We start from the raw sequence: 19,829 nt of genomic DNA on the forward strand, positions 1-19,829 counted from the left end.
AATTAACTACATCTCAAGTTTTCATACATAGCTATGTATATAAGTTAGTCATATCCATTTATCATTATTATTAATAACTTGCATTAATTAACATACATCGAATCTTCCTACAATGTTTGTCAATTACTCACGTTATACATACAATCTATAATTATACGTTGTGTATGTTATATACAATTTACACATCACTATGGTAATTCTCATGATGACATCATCTACATGTTCTCCTGAATAACATTCCAGTTATGCTTCCAGTTAGCTGCCGTAAGACAAGGGTCCTCACATCCATAGATACACTACTCATCATAAAAGTGAAATCTTAGCGTTGTGAGTCACTTATCATCTCGTAAGTTCTTGAGTTCACAGTTTAAGCCATATGTGGCTTAATTGAAGACAATAGCTCATAAGATCCAAAGTTTGGTAGTTGAGCATGTTCCAAAGTGCTCTCAGTATGTAAATGTCTCACTTAATAGTGCATTACTTATAATATAATGTTGAAAGGAACACCACAAGAGGACGCTCACAAATTTTACTGAAAAATCAGTTAAGTGTTACTAGTTCGGAGATCAATCCAGCCAGAGTGACCTAAAGTTGAAGATATGACGAAAAGTCCACTCCTTACAAGAACGTTACAGTCATTAATATGGTAATCCTGTAGCAAATACCTATAAGTACGCTACTGTTATAGTGTATAATAATGTGGACTCTTCTTGAATCCAATGAAAGACACAGTTCTAACTGAACCATAGTTACTCTATACAAAACAAAATCAGTTGTAACTCAGGTTGAATAACACTAGAGTTGATCCAGTTACTTCTGTTTAATATTCTGCATAGCTTTGATTACTGAAATAATTGGATTACAAAGTGCTACAGAGACGATAATTGAGTTGAGCTAGCAGTTTAATCGTTCCGCAATAACGTTTAAATATTATCCAGTGTGTTTTTAGAATGACCTATATATTGGTTATGATACCTAATGATTGACATAGATAATAGCTTCAGTGACCGCTATAGGCTGGTACGTTGGTTCTTAGATGGTACATTTCAACAAGTTGTAAGAATGCATCAAGGGTATCCTTATGATCAAATACAATATCCAATGTAGGTGGTGGCCAGTTTATTTTGTGGGAATATAATAGAGTTTTTAATGTTGATCTTTCTACTTCTAACATTGGACAATCATATATGTAATGACTACTCCCATCAATAATGTCACAGGTAGTGCAATTTGGATTTATTGCACCTTTAAATCTGGACAGATACGAAAAAAAACGACCGTGGTTTGTGAGTATTTGTGTCAGATGGCTAGTGGGTTTGTACCATTTGTTTTTAAGGAATTTATTAATGTCTTTGATATATTCTTGAGTAGTAGTGTTACAATTATTCCAATCACTTTGCCAATTTATAATTAAATCATTCCATAATATAGATTTTATTGTTCTTATACTGATTTTATTATAAGCCACATCCAATTCTTCGTTATGAGAAGCTTTTTGGTTTAGGCTTCCACCATCTAAACCAGGTGATATTGGTGCTCTGTAAAGCGCATGCGCAAATCTGGCTTTTTGGGTGCTGACAATACAGCGCTTCCATTCCGCCGCTAATATTCGAATATACAATAGCAACCTTATTTTTTTTTGTTTTTCACATATAGTATAGAAATTTGTAATAAGATACATAATGCGGTTATAATAAAATATTGTGCGATTATTTTCATATAATTAAAATTAATATGTATTTATTTTTTAGAAAATACAAGGGAAGTGCCGCATCCACTGCTTCCAATGACGGCACGCCACTGATAAAATCAGATATTATTTTCATTGCAAAATGATTAAACATTCATTTTTAAAAATTAATTTAATCTAATCAAGTGCTTCCATTTATGTTAAGTGAAATCTTTAAGACTTTCTTACTATATGAAAAACATTTTGCTTACTATAAAAAATCTTATACATATTGATGTAAATGATAATAATAATAAATTTACTGTAATTTTTATAAAGGCAGTTCTAACTTTTGGATAACTCACTCTTTTGCACATAATACTTTGACATCCTTACATTTCTTTTGTACATCAAATTTAGACTTCCATACATTTTTGTTGATAAGCAGAACTTTCAAAGTATCATGGGGTAATGCTTTCTGCCAGACTTTGTTTCCAAGAATGTATAACATTATAATTTCTATAACTTAGAACTTTGTTTGTGAACCTGAAAATGAATATAGTTGAAAATAATTTTTTTGTTTTTTGTTTTTAAATAAATCTCTTGGTTTAATGGCTGAGAACATTACTCATCTATGATGCTAGCATGATTCTGTCATAGATAACAGATATATAGTATTTTAACATCAATCATTACTGTATTTTATGTCATGTGATATCACTGTTTCTAAAATATCAACAGGAAATGAAAGCATCAATGACATAGTACAATTAAACAGATTAGCTAACTGAGTATCAGTTAACCATTTATATAATGTGATTACTAGCCACATAATTTATCTGTTAACAAATTTATCACATAAGATGTTAAAGGAACTTCAATATTATTACTGTAGAAGTTTAGCCATTCTGCTAGTGAATTTACATATCTATGTTTTAAGAAAAAATCATTGCATAAACTCTTGCCAATATTATTGCGATTTGCTAAAAATAAATTTTTTATATTTTTATATAGCATTATAAAATGATAGATAATTTTAAGAAACCAAATTGGATACACCATTGTGATATCTTTCTAGCCAAATTTCTGTAATTTATAATCTTAGGAAATGGTCCCCTGATATCATGCAATATATTTGTGTAATATGAAAATCGCCCACAATATTTTTCAGTTGCAATTTGAAAAAAATTGTAGACCTGTAAATGCCACTGTCATCCATCTGTCTGTCTGTCCTTCCTTAATCTTGATAATGGAGTTAGATAGATAAAAGTCAAGACCAGATACAGAAAGCTTAGAGGCAGGAGGCTCTAATTAACTCTATACAAACTTCTAATCTGCCCAAGAAGTTATGTTACTTCAATTCAAACATTTTCACCTGAAAGGAGTTAGGTAGATGACCAGCATGACTCTGCTGCTAGCAGGAAAGTATGTTGTACAGGGGCAAGCCACTACTAATTTGAAAAGGTGGGGAGCATATATTTTAAATTAAATAAATTGTAGCCTGGTATTGTGACAGTGTCACAATAAACAATTGCTCATTTTATTTTATTTTTTTGCTATATTTTTCAATGTATTTGAACACTGGTTGTATGTCTTTGAAATTTTGTGTTGATGTTCTTGTTTTGAATGTTAATTGAAGGTGGCCTTGAATAGATTGACACATTTTGTTTAAGATATATTTGCTGAAGTTTGAAGTTTAGTGTGATACTTCAATTTTTATGTTAAATTTCATTTTCTTCTAATTACATTTAATGCCAACAAATAAAAAGAAAACATCAAACAATTTTATGTTGGGAGTTAATGATAATGAATCAAGTTATGGATCAAATAGAAAACAAATCATTGTTAAAAGTGGCTAATGAAATGTAAATTTGATTCAAATATCTTTTCTTAGAACATAAACTTTATAGAAATTTTTTCATATCTCTTATCTTTCATATTCTGTAAATTATACTTAGTTCAGTTTAATAAAGTTTTATTAAAATACTATTAATACTTATTTGCTTTAATATTTTTTTAGATTTATCTCCAGAAGTTTCAGACTATTTAGTCTAAAGCTTTTGAAGTTAATTTAAATAATACAGTGAAACTTGCTGATGTGACCCATGAAGGGACCAGCTCAGAGTGGTCATCTTACATAGGTGGTCACAGCAGGTTTTACTGTATATAAGGTTTATACACTATACAATACACTACACAACAAAATTCACTTTAAGGCATACTTAAGGAATAAATGTAATAAAGAGAATGCTGATTTTATAGAATTTAATCTCCTATAACTTTTTAAACATAGTTTCACAGAATTTTATAACATAATAAACATTATAGGTACTTCTTGATTTACAAACAAGATTTATTTCTAAGGGTCATTTCTTTATTTGTTGTGTTAAACATCTTTAATTATTTAAGAAAATGAAAATAAGTAGCAAAATTAAAAGACCAATATATTGTAGTACATTTATTTATTATTAAGAAGTTTTTGTTGTTCACAAGGGGACTCCCAGAAATGGCTCCCTCCAACTTGGTGGAGTTTGATATATATTGTATTAGTATCCTCCTTGTAATTCACGATAAAGTCACTCAATGCAACTCAAGCATTCACAAGAAGATAGGTTTAAAATTTGCCATGTTCTTTATGTACCATGTTGTATGGATAATATTTTTATGGTGGCATAGCCAAGTGAATGATATGTTTAACTACTGTACTTTACTCTTTGTTGCAAGTTCAAATCTTACTTTTTCAAAAGTTTTTTCGTATGTGCATTGAAGTGGATTATCATGCAGAGTATTTTTCTAATTTTAACAAAGAATATTAGTATTTTGTTATGTACTTTAAACATTTTATTTATTATAACTCAACATTTTAAATATTGTAACTTCCATATAGACATGCAACAAAACTACATAATAACAAAAATTCTCCTTGCAAGTAATGAATTATTGATATAGCAACATTGGGGACTCATGTAGTAAAAACTTTTTTGCCTATTATAATTGTAATCAATTGCCACATACCATGTTTCCCCAAAAATAAGACAGTGTCTTATATTAATTTTTGTTCTCAAAGATGCGCTAGGTCTTATTTTTAGGGGATGTCTTATTTTTCCATGAAGAAGAATTCACATTTATTGTTGAACAAAAAAATTCCCAACTCGAACTTAGACAAGAGTGACATATATCCAGTCATGTTGAACTGAACTTAAATAAAACCGAAGTGAACTTATGAAGTTCCCGTGCTGGAGTGGACTTCCCACTCTTGCTTCAACTTAACCTTTTTATAGTGTCGACATTGGGCTCGATGACCAATTAGTGCTTACTGAACCGTAGGACTATGCAATGTGATGTGGTGTAATTCCTGGCCAACCAATTAGCATACACCAGCCATAACATTATGCAAATTTGTGATTCCCAAGCCATACTCTTATGCAAATCATGCCATGTAGCGTGATGGTCTGCTGACCAATCAGTGGCTGTACTTTCAAAAAGCCAACAGCCACTTTCAACCATCTGTCAATGACCATTACGAGTAAAAAAACTTTGCTAAGTGTTACTTTTGGGGGGAGGCCTTATATTTAGCAATTCAGCAAAACCTCTGCTAGTCTTATTTTCGTGGAAACACGATATATACCACTACACATCTTTACCACAACACCAGAGAATAGTAATATAACTCTTTCTAACCTGTTACCAGTGCGTCTTCTTGTCACTCGTTATGCGAAACGTCGCTTGTTAAGCAAGTAATTTTTTTACAATTTGTTTTGCTCATTGTGCGAATTACTCATTATGAGAGGTACTCGTTAAGCGAGGTTCCACTATATTTCAGAGAAGGCATTTGGAAGATTCATTGTAATGGAGGGCCATTCATTTCTGTGTTTTTGTCATGTACATTTATGTGTGTTGCTTTAATTTTGGACATGAGTTGTATCAATTGGCTTTATAATGAGTTACTGAGGGGATAGTACTATGATACATTAATATATGAAATTTGCTTGAATCAAAGAGGACTGTGTCTTATAAGTAATTTCATTATTTGATTCAGCGTCTACATTTTCTGCATAGACTGCAAAGTTGTTTCTCACTTTTTAGGAAAAATTTCACTGTAATATAGTAGAACATAGACAGACAACTTGTGTGGCTTTTTATGCCTTCTAGTGCAACTGTTATCAAAACAGTAAAGTAATATAAATTTATTTTTGTAGTTATGAATATATGTTTTCTGTTTTTCTTTTGATAAAGATGCAAGTTATACATAATTTTGATGCATGTGTACTGAATGCATGGAATTACACAACTTATAATACAGCATACAGCTTTACCCTCTGAAATGAGATATGGTCTTCCCATTACAAACATTTTCCTACTTGTACTGTACAGTCAAAGGATCTGTCAGACACATTTGCTATATGCATTTATCTGAGAGTTTGTAGCAAATGTTAGTAAAACAAGAAATGTCTGTTTCTTAAAGAGGTTTTATGTAATATATTATGTGATTCTCTTCTATTTTTGTGTATTATTAATTTATACTTTTATATGATCATTTTTAAATTAAAGGAAATTATACCTATTATTTCAGGAAAAATTAGAAGTTAGTTGCAGTTTACCCCATGATTATCCATCATCCGAACCGGAAATTTATGCTCGTTCAAATTGTTTGACCAGAGACAATCAACACCAGTTAAATGAAGACATAAGTAATTTTTTAAGCGAGCAACCTAAAGGTGAATTGTGTATAGGATCTCTCATTCAGTGGTTACTAGACAATACATGTAAATATATTACTGAAAAATCAAAATTTTGTAATACTCTACCAAGTAGTGAAGATAGTGAAGATGATGAATATTTTTGTAGGTTATGGATATATAGTCACCACATCTATAATAAATGCAAACGTCGTTCCATATTAGAATTAAGTCAACAACTGCAACTCACGGGTTTCTGTTTACCGGGAAAACCGGGTATCATATGCGTCGAAGGTCCAACTAAAGACTGTAATTATTTTTGGCACAAAATTAAGCACATGAATTGGAAGAAAATTATTTTGAAGAAGAAGGAGATTCTGGAACTTGATTCGAAGAATAACTTAAGAAAATTTGGTACTTTTGAAGAAATAAGCTTTCAGCCGAGAAAGGGACCAGGTCGGGAGTATCATATGGATATGGGAGAGTTTTTTCACTTCCTGGAAGAACATCACTGTGGTTACGTTTTTCGAGATTATTTCGGTATAGACGGTCGACTGTCAGGTCATTCTTAAATATACAATAAAGTTAGAATTTGCTTCTAAAATTTATTTTTTCCAAAATATAAACTATAAATATATGATAGATTTTTTGCAGAAGTTTTAAGTGAAACTATTCTAGCTTATTTTCTTGCTAAATAGTGAATTGAAATTTTAAAGCTTCCTTGTAACTAAATAAAAATATTAATATTTTCATTCCTTGTCAAATAGTTTCCTTGAGTTTCTAGGATAACTTTTATAATGTAATTTTTTACTCTACTTTGGGTTTCATTAAAAAGTTAGGAATATGAAAGTTATCATTGGAGAAATCCAATATATAATAAGTAATTTATATTCGCAGTGACTCAGAAGCCAGTTAACCTTATTCCATTTTGCATGTTCCAAGTACAGTTGCAAATGTGAATCATCAATTGAGTTTAGAACAAATTCAAATTGATAGTCTTTACTATTTATAAAATTGTAGTAAAATGTTTGAATAAGACAGCAATTTAGATTTTACAATGGTTAACTGACTTTTAGACCATCCTGTATATTACGATAAAAGAAACAAAGTAATAACAAACTTTTCATCTTACAAAGCACTAGAATAAAATTGAAATCTCTCTTTAGTGATAACTTTCATATTTTTTTAGTTAATTTTCAGGCAGATCACCGTTATCAGACACTAAAAATATCATCATACAAAAATAAAATTAAAAATCAGTTTAAATTTTTAACATTTTTATGATGCATTCTGAGTGAATATGGTATGTAGATTTAATTGTTTCTATATTAGTTTGATCTGCAACCAGGATACCATTTCTTCATGCCAGGGTGATGTGAATTTTTATAAGTTCCTGCCCTAAAGTAATTTTATATTGTTACTTAATTTTAAAATTTAGTTTCTAATTTGTTCCTACTGCAAACTGCCAAGATACTGTCATTATATAATCTTTATTGTTACTTATTTTTTTTTAACAAACATTAGAAACTACAATGTGTCAACTTGAGTCTCTGAGTTAAATTCAAGTAAATAAAGACTGTGAAACACTTGATATTATATCTTATTATTGAGATAGGAAGTTGTTTAGGTTTGTATTACTTGTTAGAGTTGATAATATGTTTAAATCTTAACACAAAATCAATTTAAATACATTGATTTTGTGAATATACTAAATCTGTATGTAATATATGGATTAAATTTTGTTCCATATTTTATAATCACTTGAGAGTATATCATTCCATGATGTCTACAAAGACTTAATAAATTACTTCATCATGCAATAATTTTAAATATATTTTCATATCTAATTTTTATTATGTACAGAAACTTATTAAATTGATTTGTACATATAAAATTAACAAGAAAAATGAAAATTATCGCTTTCTTTGATATATGAAAAAAGCCTTCCAATTTTTTCTGAAATTAATATTTAGCAAGAAAATATTCCAGAATAATTTTAACTAAGTAGATAGAGTTTAAATTTAGTTAGTTAAGATGCTGATTTACAATCTGATATTGTGATGTAGTAGTGTATCATAATCATTCCTAATTATGTCTACCATCCTTAACTTGAATTCATCAGAATAATCAATTGACATCATTTAAAATAATATCAATCTGAATTTTTGAATGAATGTTAATGTAAATCTTTATTAAGATGAGAATTAAATAACATCATAAGATGATGATAATTAATATATGAATAAGGTAGTCATTGTGTGGTTAATAAAATATATGGTTAATGATGGTGTATTTTAATAGCCATTTTGTTTTAGACTCTACTCGTATGTTAATGTTTATTAAAGTTTACGTGAATGAATATTAATGAATGTGCACATATGATTGAGTGATATACATGATCTGCTAAATATGCCAGTCTTTGTGTAATAATGTACTGTACATGTTACATATAGACTAACACTATTGATAGATCTCATATGCATTAGCAAATCCTGCATAACTCTTACATGTGCATTGTTTGTAAGTCTCACATGGAACATATTTTCCAACATAGAGTTAATATAAAAGTTGCATATCCTCCAGTTGTGCAGCTATTGGATAAATAGTAATCAACAGGGATTTTAGTCCTTAAATTTGATGTTAACTGAACAATAACTGTATAATCAATAATTATTCATTGGATTGAATGATGAATATATGTATAATAATAATTAAAACAAAATTGATAAAAATTATATGTATTTCAAACCATATTGATGTCTTAATTTATAAAGTTAAAGTGATTTGTTTATATTGATTTAATATTGTGACTTTAAGTTTAACATGCAGCTACTTCCATTTTCTTGAAAATTCAAAAGATATTCATATAACTAAATAAAAATCACTGCTTGTAACATTCCAGAAATTTGCAGAATATTTTGATTTGTAATAAAATACTAATTTTACTGAAATACTTAAATCCTTGAAATTAATGGATGTTATATTATCCAGTTATATCTAGAAACTAAATGGTCAAAAGATATACTTGTATAGTTCATCATCAGATATTGAGATTTAAAAATATCAGTATTATTGTAAAACATCAAGATGTTACATTGATATCATGTTAGGACATTGAAATCCTTAGATATAAGGTATACTAGAATTTAAAATGATCTTAAATTATCAGATAAAATATGAATTGATGTCTGAAGAAAGTGAGATAAATGATATTGGAGTTACCACAAAATATTCATATGATACTGATTTATTTTTTATGTTGAACTATATATTGTAACAAGTTTTGTTTTGTTGCCATTTACTTTGGAATCTATAGTGCATATCTACTTGACTGTTCTTTTGCTGCAAACATAATTTTAAGAAGTTAAAATATTGTGAGAAATTATTTAAAATTGTAGTTTTGAGTTCCTTGGTTAACATGATAGATGCATTGTTGAAAATAATGTATTAAGTGCACACTTAGACTTCAGAGAAACTATTTCTAAGAGTTTATTTGTTATTTGGAAACTGTGTTGTACTAAATTTTCTAGAGTATTTCTAAGAGATTGAAAAATTGAAAGACAGCAGATAAATTCTTTGTTGTTATAAATTTGGCATTATTAGTTTGTCATCACAAATATAGAGCAATGAATTCAAAAAATATTTTTTATTTAAATATATAGAATATTATTAATTGTCAATCTTTATGATTAATAACTAATAGTATTCTATACAGCAATACTTCTCGATCATAATTATGATGAAAATTAATCAAATATATAATTAATTTACTATAGGTTGATAAAATTGTAATTAATAAATGCTTGGATTTTTTAAAAGTTTTATAATAAGTTTAATTTGAAAAGTGTCTTTAAATTCTCTCTTTATAGGTATTTCATTAATATAATTAAAGTTGTGGTGAGTTTTAATTTTTCTTTTGTAGACCAGAAAAACTGGACTGTTGCCAGTCTATAGTTGAGAATCATTGCTTTAGAATAAAGAAAAAATTCTATCCTTACCATGTAGATATATAGGGAAAGTGAGTGTGTGAAAATACTATACTGATTTCACAATTAATCATATAGTACTGTGGCTAAATATTACTCTCTAGCCTCTGTTCATTTTGTAGGTATTCATTCAACAAGGAGCAAAGTTAGCTTCAAAAAGTAGATAAGTAGAAATGAAAAATCTGGCAGTTACAAAGGTATAAACTTGTATCATCCTATATGATAGACTTCTATATCTTATAAGCCATTCTAACTTCAAAGTATCTAAATAAACAATAATTATCATCATACAGATTGCTAGGAAGGTGTCTTTGTTTACAAATTGTTTATGAATTATTCTAAGAAAGTGTTAGTTTGTAGAAATATGACAAATTCCATAATAATGGAAAGAATAAAAATTTTTCTTAGTTTAGTTTTGATGCTTATGAGTTTTATTTATTTCATTGAGTGAATGTAAAATAATATTTGCCTACTGGTACATTGTATTTCCTGATTTAATTAATTAATCTCATAAAATTCTGATTAAAAGATATTTTGTATAAGTTGAAATTATATAATTACAGAATATGTAATATAAATTTCTAAGTTTATAAAAAGTTATCCTATAAATGAGTTTTATAATTCTTCAAATTATCTTCACTTTATATGGATATATGCAATAAATTAACTTATAATTTACATGCTGAATTTTATAGAATACTGAAAATTTGCTCATTCATTAAATGATGTATTAGTATAAACTGTAAATATGAAGGATGTTCTATATGCACATTAAATGCTGCTACATAGTTATTATAATTAGGCTATTACTATGTGTCATGAATTAAAAAATATTACATTAAGTATTAAAATTTTTATAAATTGAGGTGTGAAAGAAGAAAAATTTCATGTTTGTTTAATCAGTTATTGATTAAATATGAGTTAGTTTCTTGTGAGACTTATCCAATTTTAAAGACTTTAAGGAATTTGTTTCATGATGCAGTAAGATTGTGTCTGAAGTTCTTGGATTTTAAGATTTTTCAGTTTAGAGCTTGCCAAAATCGAGCTTAATTTGGAACTTGTTTTGTGTATTTGTCATGTATAAATCATACAGTTGATTTTTGATTCAATGGACTAATAAGGGAGAGGTGTTTGTATTGTTGATTGAAGTTGTTTCTAAGGGCAACTAAATAATGATGATAAATACAAAAATCACGAGATAAAACAGTATTATATAAATGATAAAATTACTATGTTTATGTGATTTAAAACATAAAAGTGAATGTAAAATAAGTGTTAAAATGCTGATTTATCTTGAATGGTGAAGAGATATTTAGATATACTGTATTGTCATGATTATAAAGAAGTCAAACAATCACTATAGTTATTTTGATTCACTGTGACTCCTCATACACACTTTCTTTTCACAGAAGAGAGAATTGGATGAAGAGGAAGATGGACGTGTACAGTGATGGAACGAATTCTTGCTGAAACATGTCACGTGTTTTGGGTTGCACTAAGTTTTGGCCCATTGTTTCCAAAATCTGTTAAATTGAAGTCTATTGAATTGAGAATTGACTATTCTTTATGTTATGTTTTTGTGCTATATTCTCTATATTGTCTCATTAGCTAAATTGCATTTATGCATATCACATTTGGGAAAGATTTATCCAGATTATATTGTATGATTTAGCTCTGACTTAATCTGGAGGAACCTTTTCTCAATTAATGAGATTTTACAATGTAGTGTAAAACATTAATATCATTAGTTTGTAATTGTTAAATTGTGGTAAGATTTGTATGTCAAGTTTGTTATAGTTTCTGTAGTCTTAAACTTTTTCAGGTAAAACAGTAGAAAAGAAATGTAAGAAATGTAAAGATAATTCTTAAAGCATGGCACAATTGATTTGAACTTGGAATTAAACTGGATTATCAGTCAGAAAGTTTTGTTGATTGTAGTTTTGTTGTTATCAGTGCTTTAAAAATAACAATTTTAATGTTGTAAATTCATAAAAATAAACTACTGAAGAAATAAATGTCATGGTTTATGATTGCTTATATTCATAAATTTATGTTAATTTGTGTATTGTAATGTCATTTATGTGAAATGATGTCAGTTGGTATCTTTTTAACTAGGGAAGTTAGATTAGAGAAAAAAGTTATTTTTTTATAATATTCTGTTTTATATAATGCACACAAGATTCAATATACGCAGTATGCACTTCAAATCTACATGTTAGAATTTAATATGTTAGTAGATTAATATACTAGCTTTAATGTAGAATAATTTAAATATATGTACACAAATGTAACAAAATTCTGTTGACAAATTTCACAACTGACTTTCTAGAGTATGTAATAAACAAATCAGTAACTACATATCATTTTTTTTTTCTATAAGAATTTCATTCAATGATGTATAATACAAACTTGTATGGATCATTACAGAAACCAGAAATAATCTAAATCACAGCTTAGTCTATCCTATGTATGACTTAATCCTTGTCTTTGTTAAGTGGTTAGCAATTGTAACTGTTATTGTTTTTTTTTCATATCAAAACTGTAATGTAGACTAAAGATAAGAAAAGCTGGATTTAGAATTGTCAAGGACCTTTAGCTAAGATGCCTTTCTTCTCTACCAAAGCATGATGTTTTAAGCTGTAACTTCTTTAGTTTATGTGTAAATCTGGTCCTGAAGCAGGTCTGAATGATAGCTGAAGTCAAGACCTTATATCTATAATTGGTTCTATGATTCTATTCAGTTAATACTTTGCCATGTTTTAATATTACTATTTCAATATCTTGTTTTTAATTTTACTGAAAAATAATTTGTAAAATTTAACAATTTTCATGTTTATGTAATTAATTAATCATAGAAGAAAAAGATGAAAATCCTTTAGAAAGTCAAAGAAAATATTGATTTAATGGAATAATAACTATAAAAAAATTTTTTTAATTATTCAAGTTCTTTTTTTTGTTAAATCATAGTAGAGTTAATTGTTAGCTTTGAAATTTGTGTAAAAAATGTCTTGATACTAAGATATTTCATATCAAAATTACAATTATTTATATCCAATATATCATTGAAGCTTTAAAATAAATTAATTTGTATTTACAGAATTCATAGCAAAGTTAAAGTAATTAAAGTATTTATAAAAATATTGTATAACATTATTAAAATGCATTTACCAGTATTTGATTTTAAAGTACAGGTAACCCCCATATAACACGGCACTTCTATAGCACGGATTCACTCTAACATGGTTCGAGAATTGGTACCATCCCCCGTATAACACGGTACTTTTATAGCACGGATTTACTCTGACACGGTTCGAGAATTGGGTAAAACCCTCGTACAACAGGAAATGTAATAAATTTTTACATACTTAAGTTCTAATAGTTCACAAAAATTATTATTTTCATGAACTATTAGCCTTCTGTCGATACACGTGGTCCTTCTCGAAACTTGTTTCAATGTTGCCAGATTGCAACGCTTCTGCTTCTGATGTTGCCGAATGTTTTTCCCTTATTCCATACTTGCTTTATTCTTCATAAGTGCTTAGCACCATATAAGGAAATTTATAAAGACCTTTTAACTAGAAGCAAGCAATCTAAAATTACATACATTTTGCAAAAGGTAAAGCATGGATCTGAAGATAATGCAGAAAAATGCTCAGAGGATAAGGATAACTTGCCAAAAAGAAAACGCTCTCGGTTAATTAATAGTGTTTTTAGTGATGACGAAGAAAACATTGTTTAATTTATATTAATATGTATCACTAAAAAATTTTAATGAAGATATTTATCTTAATTATGAAAATATACTAGCATGTTTTTTAATTTTTGGAACCTAACCCTCCTTTTCGTATTAGTTCTTTGTTTCGTATAACACGGCAATTTTTTGGAACGTAACTACCGTGTTATACGGGGGTTACCTGTATAGCTATAAGCAGAATTTTAAGCATCATAAGAGATTTATGATAATCTCTTGAGATACTTAAAACTCTAATGACTCATTTGCATCAATGATAGAGATGAATATCAGCACACATGTCAAGATTTGTCTGATATTCATGCTATTATATACAGTTTATTGGATAATCTTAGTATGCTATTGTCTCATTTGTCAATGCAGTCCTATCAGATTAAGGCTGTATGACCAGCTATAATTTTATTCATGATTCGTCAATGCAATGTAATACTCATTGTAAATGATAAGGATATGTAGCCTATGGATTTGAACTTCAATCCTCATTTTAATAGGTTGATACTTTACCATAAGGCCATATCAAGAACTTTGAATTTATTTAAATTCAAACTGTAACTGTTAAAATCATGTGATAGATCATGAAAAATCCAAAAGTTAATTGCACACCTCATGCAAAAATTTAACAGCTTGTTATATCCAGTAGTGCTATATCCATTTTATTATATCCGCTGCTTTATTGGATTTATTTTTTATTGTAGAATGCTATAACAAATTTCATTGTTATGCATATTCAAACTTTGATTTAATACCACCATTTGTTTACCTATGAAATTGGCATTAAATTGAGCATGGCACTAAAGTAGCTTAAACAATAAAAATAAAACTGTAATTTTTATTGTTTGTTATATAATTTTAATTTTAATTGTTATATAATTAATCTAACGTTAAATTATATAATGTAAAATTGAGCTTGAGAGTTTAAAAATTATATAATTTAATTATTATAAATGATGTTTGCAATGCAAAATAATACATTTGGTAGTTCACAGATTGCTAAGGGTTTTATATTTAATATTTATGAAGAAGATCCATTTGCAAAATATTATTTGTCACTTTACGTAGATAGTTCTGTTTAGGAGGGTATTTTATTGAGGTTTCTATGCATTTGAAGCTAGAACTATTTAAAGGAAGCCCTTTTAAGGCCAAAAACGTTTGTACTCGGTGTTTAAATGGCTAGAAATGAAGTGAGAAAGGTTTTGTCTTAGTCATTGAGGTTTCCCTGCATGTACAGTATATAAACACAGTTATATTATGTCATCTCATATTTTGATTTTTTACTTTTGCCTCAATCTCAATGCTGAAATTCAATGAAAATGCAATTATTATAATACAAAATATATATTTTGTATTTGCATATTGTACTATATTTGCATAAATTTACCTTATGATGTGAAATTTGTCAACATTATTTTGATTTTCCTTATATTTTATGTTTTTGTTTTCAAGATATTTTATTAATGGATCTGAACTAAATAATTTCAGTCTGATTTATATTCAGAAAAACATTTCAACTTTATTTCATCATTGCAGTGAAGATAATTGATTGTACTTGAATTGGAAAAATATAAATAATAATTTAATATATTTACTATTGTCATATTAATGTATAAGTAAAATTTCTTAAAATTTTGATATCCTTTACATAAACTGGACAATTGTTTTATATTAAATATAATATTTTACTTTGGATCATTTATTACTAAATTCTAATGTAAATTCATAAGTGAAGTCTTAATAATAAATTAATAGATTTTGCAAATTGACTATTGACATATCTTGCTTAGAAGCATTATTATAATCAGGGCTGGCATAATGGACTTTTAAGGTCAAGCTGCTCCAAACTTTTGCTTCCACTGTACAGGGCCAGATCTAGACTTATTATGATTTTTAATATATAAAAGACATTTCTTTACCAAATAATGCAAAAGTGTAAGGTCATAAGTTATAGTTTTGTAGCGTGTGACCATTATTGTAGCTTGTTTATTAATTTATGTGTAAATCTATCCCTGATTATGGCATTATTTTGTATTTGAATTTTTTTCTGTGCTATTGACTGAATTGTGAAAGTACTGTGAGATAGAATGTAAAGTTGTAAAAATCACTTCTTCTGATGCACAGGATTCACTTATGAGTTTAAAATAGAATTTAGTATAATATCCAGATTAGCATAATCATTGCACACTTTTATAAATAATAATAACTATATAATACATGTGAATGCAATATATAAATTATTTTTAATATGAAAATTTCAAAATAAATATATACACCTTTATCTGTAACTGAAATTGTGTAAATTCTGTAACTTTAATGCATTTTCTGTGATCTTTATATTATTATTATTATTATATTTTTAACCAACTAATGAGCTTATAAATTGCTATTTAATTTTTCTTTTGCTTGTTTGACTATTAAGACCATGTGATAATGAAAGCTCAGAATGAGAACTTATTGTATTTTAAAGTGATATCTTCTATTTCTTGTTATTGGTATCACAACTTTTAAATTTCGAATGATCTTATATATCTATTTACAAAATAAATGCAATATTCATGTAATAAATTAATTAAAATTAGCTTCTTTGTCCTGTTTTATATATTAAGGAACATGTAAAACAAATATTTGCAAATTTATGCTAACAACAAAATTTGTGAAGAAAATAATCAATTTTATTGAAACATAATTTAGTAAAATTGCATAACCCTCACTGAATATTAATTTTAAACTGTTGATAATATTTAAAATATATTTAGTATTTTCTAAAAGAATTATTTTATATACAATTTTTGCTTAAAAGCTCTTAATTAAAAATTCAAAGAAAATTTAAGGTTTTAAAAAATATTTCACATAAAGTTGATCATTTCGTTATGATGAATTGTGAATAATTACATTTAATCGTGAGAATATAATATAAAGAAAATATATGTCGTCCTCTGCGATGTACGTAAGAAGTAATGCACGAAATTTTTAATGACGCTACATTTTTCTGCGGTATGATTGGTTGAGGTAAATAATTGACAGGAAGGCGTCTTCCGAATTTTTTTTGTCCAATAATTCTTCCAGAAATCTAATTATTTAAACATTTGGCAATGCATAAGAGTTTTTTTTCCATAAAAAGTTTTTTAATTGAATACTTTTCAACTAAAAATTTATATAAAAAACAATTCAAGAAATTTGTTTGTTTTATAATTGGGCTTTAATTTGAAAAAATGTAGACTTATAAATCCCCACTGGCCGTCCTTATTTAATCTCGAGAATGGTGTTATATAGATGAAAATGTAGGCAAGATACGGAAAGCTTAGAGGCAGAAGACACTGATTAGCTATATAAGAATTCAATTTTAAAAAAATTTCCCCTGAATGGAGTTACATAGATGACCAGCATGAGTCTTTTGTCATCAGTAGTAGTACGATGTACAGGGGCAAGACACTACAAATTTGAGATGGAGAACATATATATTATTTTAAATTGAATAGATTAAGACTATTAAAAATTACAGCCCGGCTCGTTTATTTTAAAAATGATTAAATTGGCTGAATCTAAAATCTCCACCATACTAGTGATGGGCGAATATCATTTTTCTCGAATTCGAATACCCGAATACTTAGCTAACTTAATTACCTTATGTAACTTAGTTAATAATTTATTTAATATTTATTCCAAGATATTAATAAATTAAGAAAATTTACTAAACTTCATTTGTTCAAAAATAAATATAAATATATGGTTAAAGCGGCTCGCTCTATCTTGAGCCGTATACAGCCTCTCAAAGGCCCTGCCATTGACATACATAAAAAAAAATGTTATTCGAACATCCAAACGTTTTTAAGAACATTTATGATAACAAATATGGTTTATTGTGCCATCTGCAATAAAATTGTCGAGCGCGTGTTAACGAAAGGTATTAATTATTCAAATATTAAATTTTTGAGTTGGTCCACTTATTTGGATACTGGATCTGTCACTACGACTGTCCGTATAGTGCGATAGTGGAAGTATTCGTAGTGTTCGAATAATAATATCTTTTATCTCGAATATCAAATATTCGGGCATTTCTGACATACCAGAAATTTAGCAAAAGGGAGCAACTGACGGCCGATGACCGAGTGGTTAAGGTGGTAGTATATCGCTCTGGGAGACCAGGGTAGAATCCAGACGGGTCGAAAATCCCCAGAAATTTTTCGGGGTGGTCCTCATCCCTATTTCGGGTTCACATACTAAAAAGCAGACTCCTTAGTAAAAGGAAGAAACTAATTGAATACGAATCGCTGATTAGACCCGCAATTCTGTATGGATGCGAAACGTGGCCAATGACAAAGCAGGAGGAACTAAAACTGCAGAGATTTGAAAACAAAATTCTAAGGAAAATCTTCGGACCTGTGGAAGACTGATGATAATGGTATCGTGGTCAATGGAGAACCAATATGGAAGAGAAGAACAAACTATGAACTGCAGACAACCTACGACAAGCCCATGATCACAGGTAATTAAGGCCAGAAGATTAGTGGCTAGATCATGTCGTAAGGCTTCCTATAATGGCAACGGCTTCACGAGGGTATCGTTATGAGGTGGACACGACTGTAGAATTGAACTCCTGCAGAAAGAAAAAGCTCTACAAATAAGATAACAACAATTAAAAATACAATTATTGCAAGAAAAATTAAAAAGCATTTTAAAAAAATAGTAACTTTATATTATGAATTTTGGTGTTCGGTATTTGTATTTTAAAATGAAAAGAATGTCTAGAACATCTTATTAATAAATTTAATTTTTATCGTTATTTTGTTTAAGATATTTATAATTTTTATTCAATCTACAATACGAGTACAATCTACAGCACCTATAACACCTGGAAACTTAGCAATATCGTAAAATTTTTTAATGACTTTTTTATATTCTAGCATGGTCGATGGAAATGCGATGTAATTTTTTGAAAGGCGACAAAGCTTTAGATACAGTTTTAATTATCCTACATAGGCTTGATTTCGATGTCGAAGTCAGATCTCCCACTTCGTGATAAAACTTTCCAGTGGCATAAAAACGTAAAGTAATCAATAAGTGCAATAGAGGTGATATAGGATGGTTTCTTCTTATATGACGGCAAGAAGCGCTTGATTTCGACACATACAAGTACAACAGTTCTTTTAGAGAGACTATACCTTTCGATAAACAGTTGATCGTCAAACTTTTCAATAGGATTGGATCGATCACAAATTCATCTGTCATCTTATGTATACAAACCGACGACCTATTAGTTTGTTTACTTCCACAGCTTCTTCAAAACCTGACACGTGTTGTTCATAGGTCGAATTTTTATCTTCATAAAAATTATTTTTTGGAGAAATGCTGCCTCTGAAAATGTACCCCCAAAGCATGTGCTCCTTTGCTAGTGCCTAGAATCGGCCCTGACTACATTCTTGCAGACTCGCACTGTTTAATTCGAAGTTTATCACAGTGGCGTGTCGTGACATTTGATGATAGGGAAGCTGTGTTTCTATAAGAAGCCGACTTCCAGGGGCAATCAGTTAATTCTTTCTTTAAATGTATTTTTAATAGATTATTTATCTGGCGTACTTAATAAATAAACAAGTTCAATATAATTACCTCTGATATTAGATCCAATATATTCCCTATGCCCTCTAAATGCTAATTCTTGCTTTGATAAAAACATATATCATCTATTTATTTAGATATAATATATCTATTACCCATAATTATCTCGTTACAATTTTCAATATTTATTTTAT

The 19,829-nt window shown here is 28.4% G+C and overlaps 1 protein-coding gene across 1 annotated transcript; it reads left to right on the plus strand.

Moving 5' to 3' along the window:
* The first annotated feature begins 1,211 nt into the window (after positions 1-1,211).
* On the plus strand, positions 1,212-13,449 carry LOC111613592 (RWD domain-containing protein 2B-like). The gene is made up of 2 exons (XM_023354946.1): positions 1,212-1,286; positions 6,243-13,449. Exons 1-2 carry the CDS (start codon positions 1,212-1,214, stop codon positions 6,918-6,920), a joined length of 753 nt encoding a protein of 250 aa, XP_023210714.1. The 3' UTR covers positions 6,921-13,449.
* The last annotated feature ends 6,380 nt before the right edge of the window (positions 13,450-19,829 follow it).

Source organism: Centruroides sculpturatus, unplaced genomic scaffold (assembly GCF_000671375.1).
Source record: "Centruroides sculpturatus isolate CEXI.00-Female unplaced genomic scaffold, Cexi_2.0 scaffold1906, whole genome shotgun sequence".
Taxonomy (NCBI): domain Eukaryota; kingdom Metazoa; phylum Arthropoda; class Arachnida; order Scorpiones; family Buthidae; genus Centruroides; species Centruroides sculpturatus.

Bases quoted from the DNA above. Each gene is read 5' to 3' on its own strand.
- LOC111613592 (XM_023354946.1), top strand. From the start codon at position 1,212: ATGTCACAGGTAGTGCAATTTGGATTTATTGCACCTTTAAATCTGGAC. The intron at 1,287-6,242 runs GTGAGTATTTGT...CTATTATTTCAG, and splicing joins AAAAAAAACGACCGTGGTTT to GAAAAATTAGAAGTTAGTTG.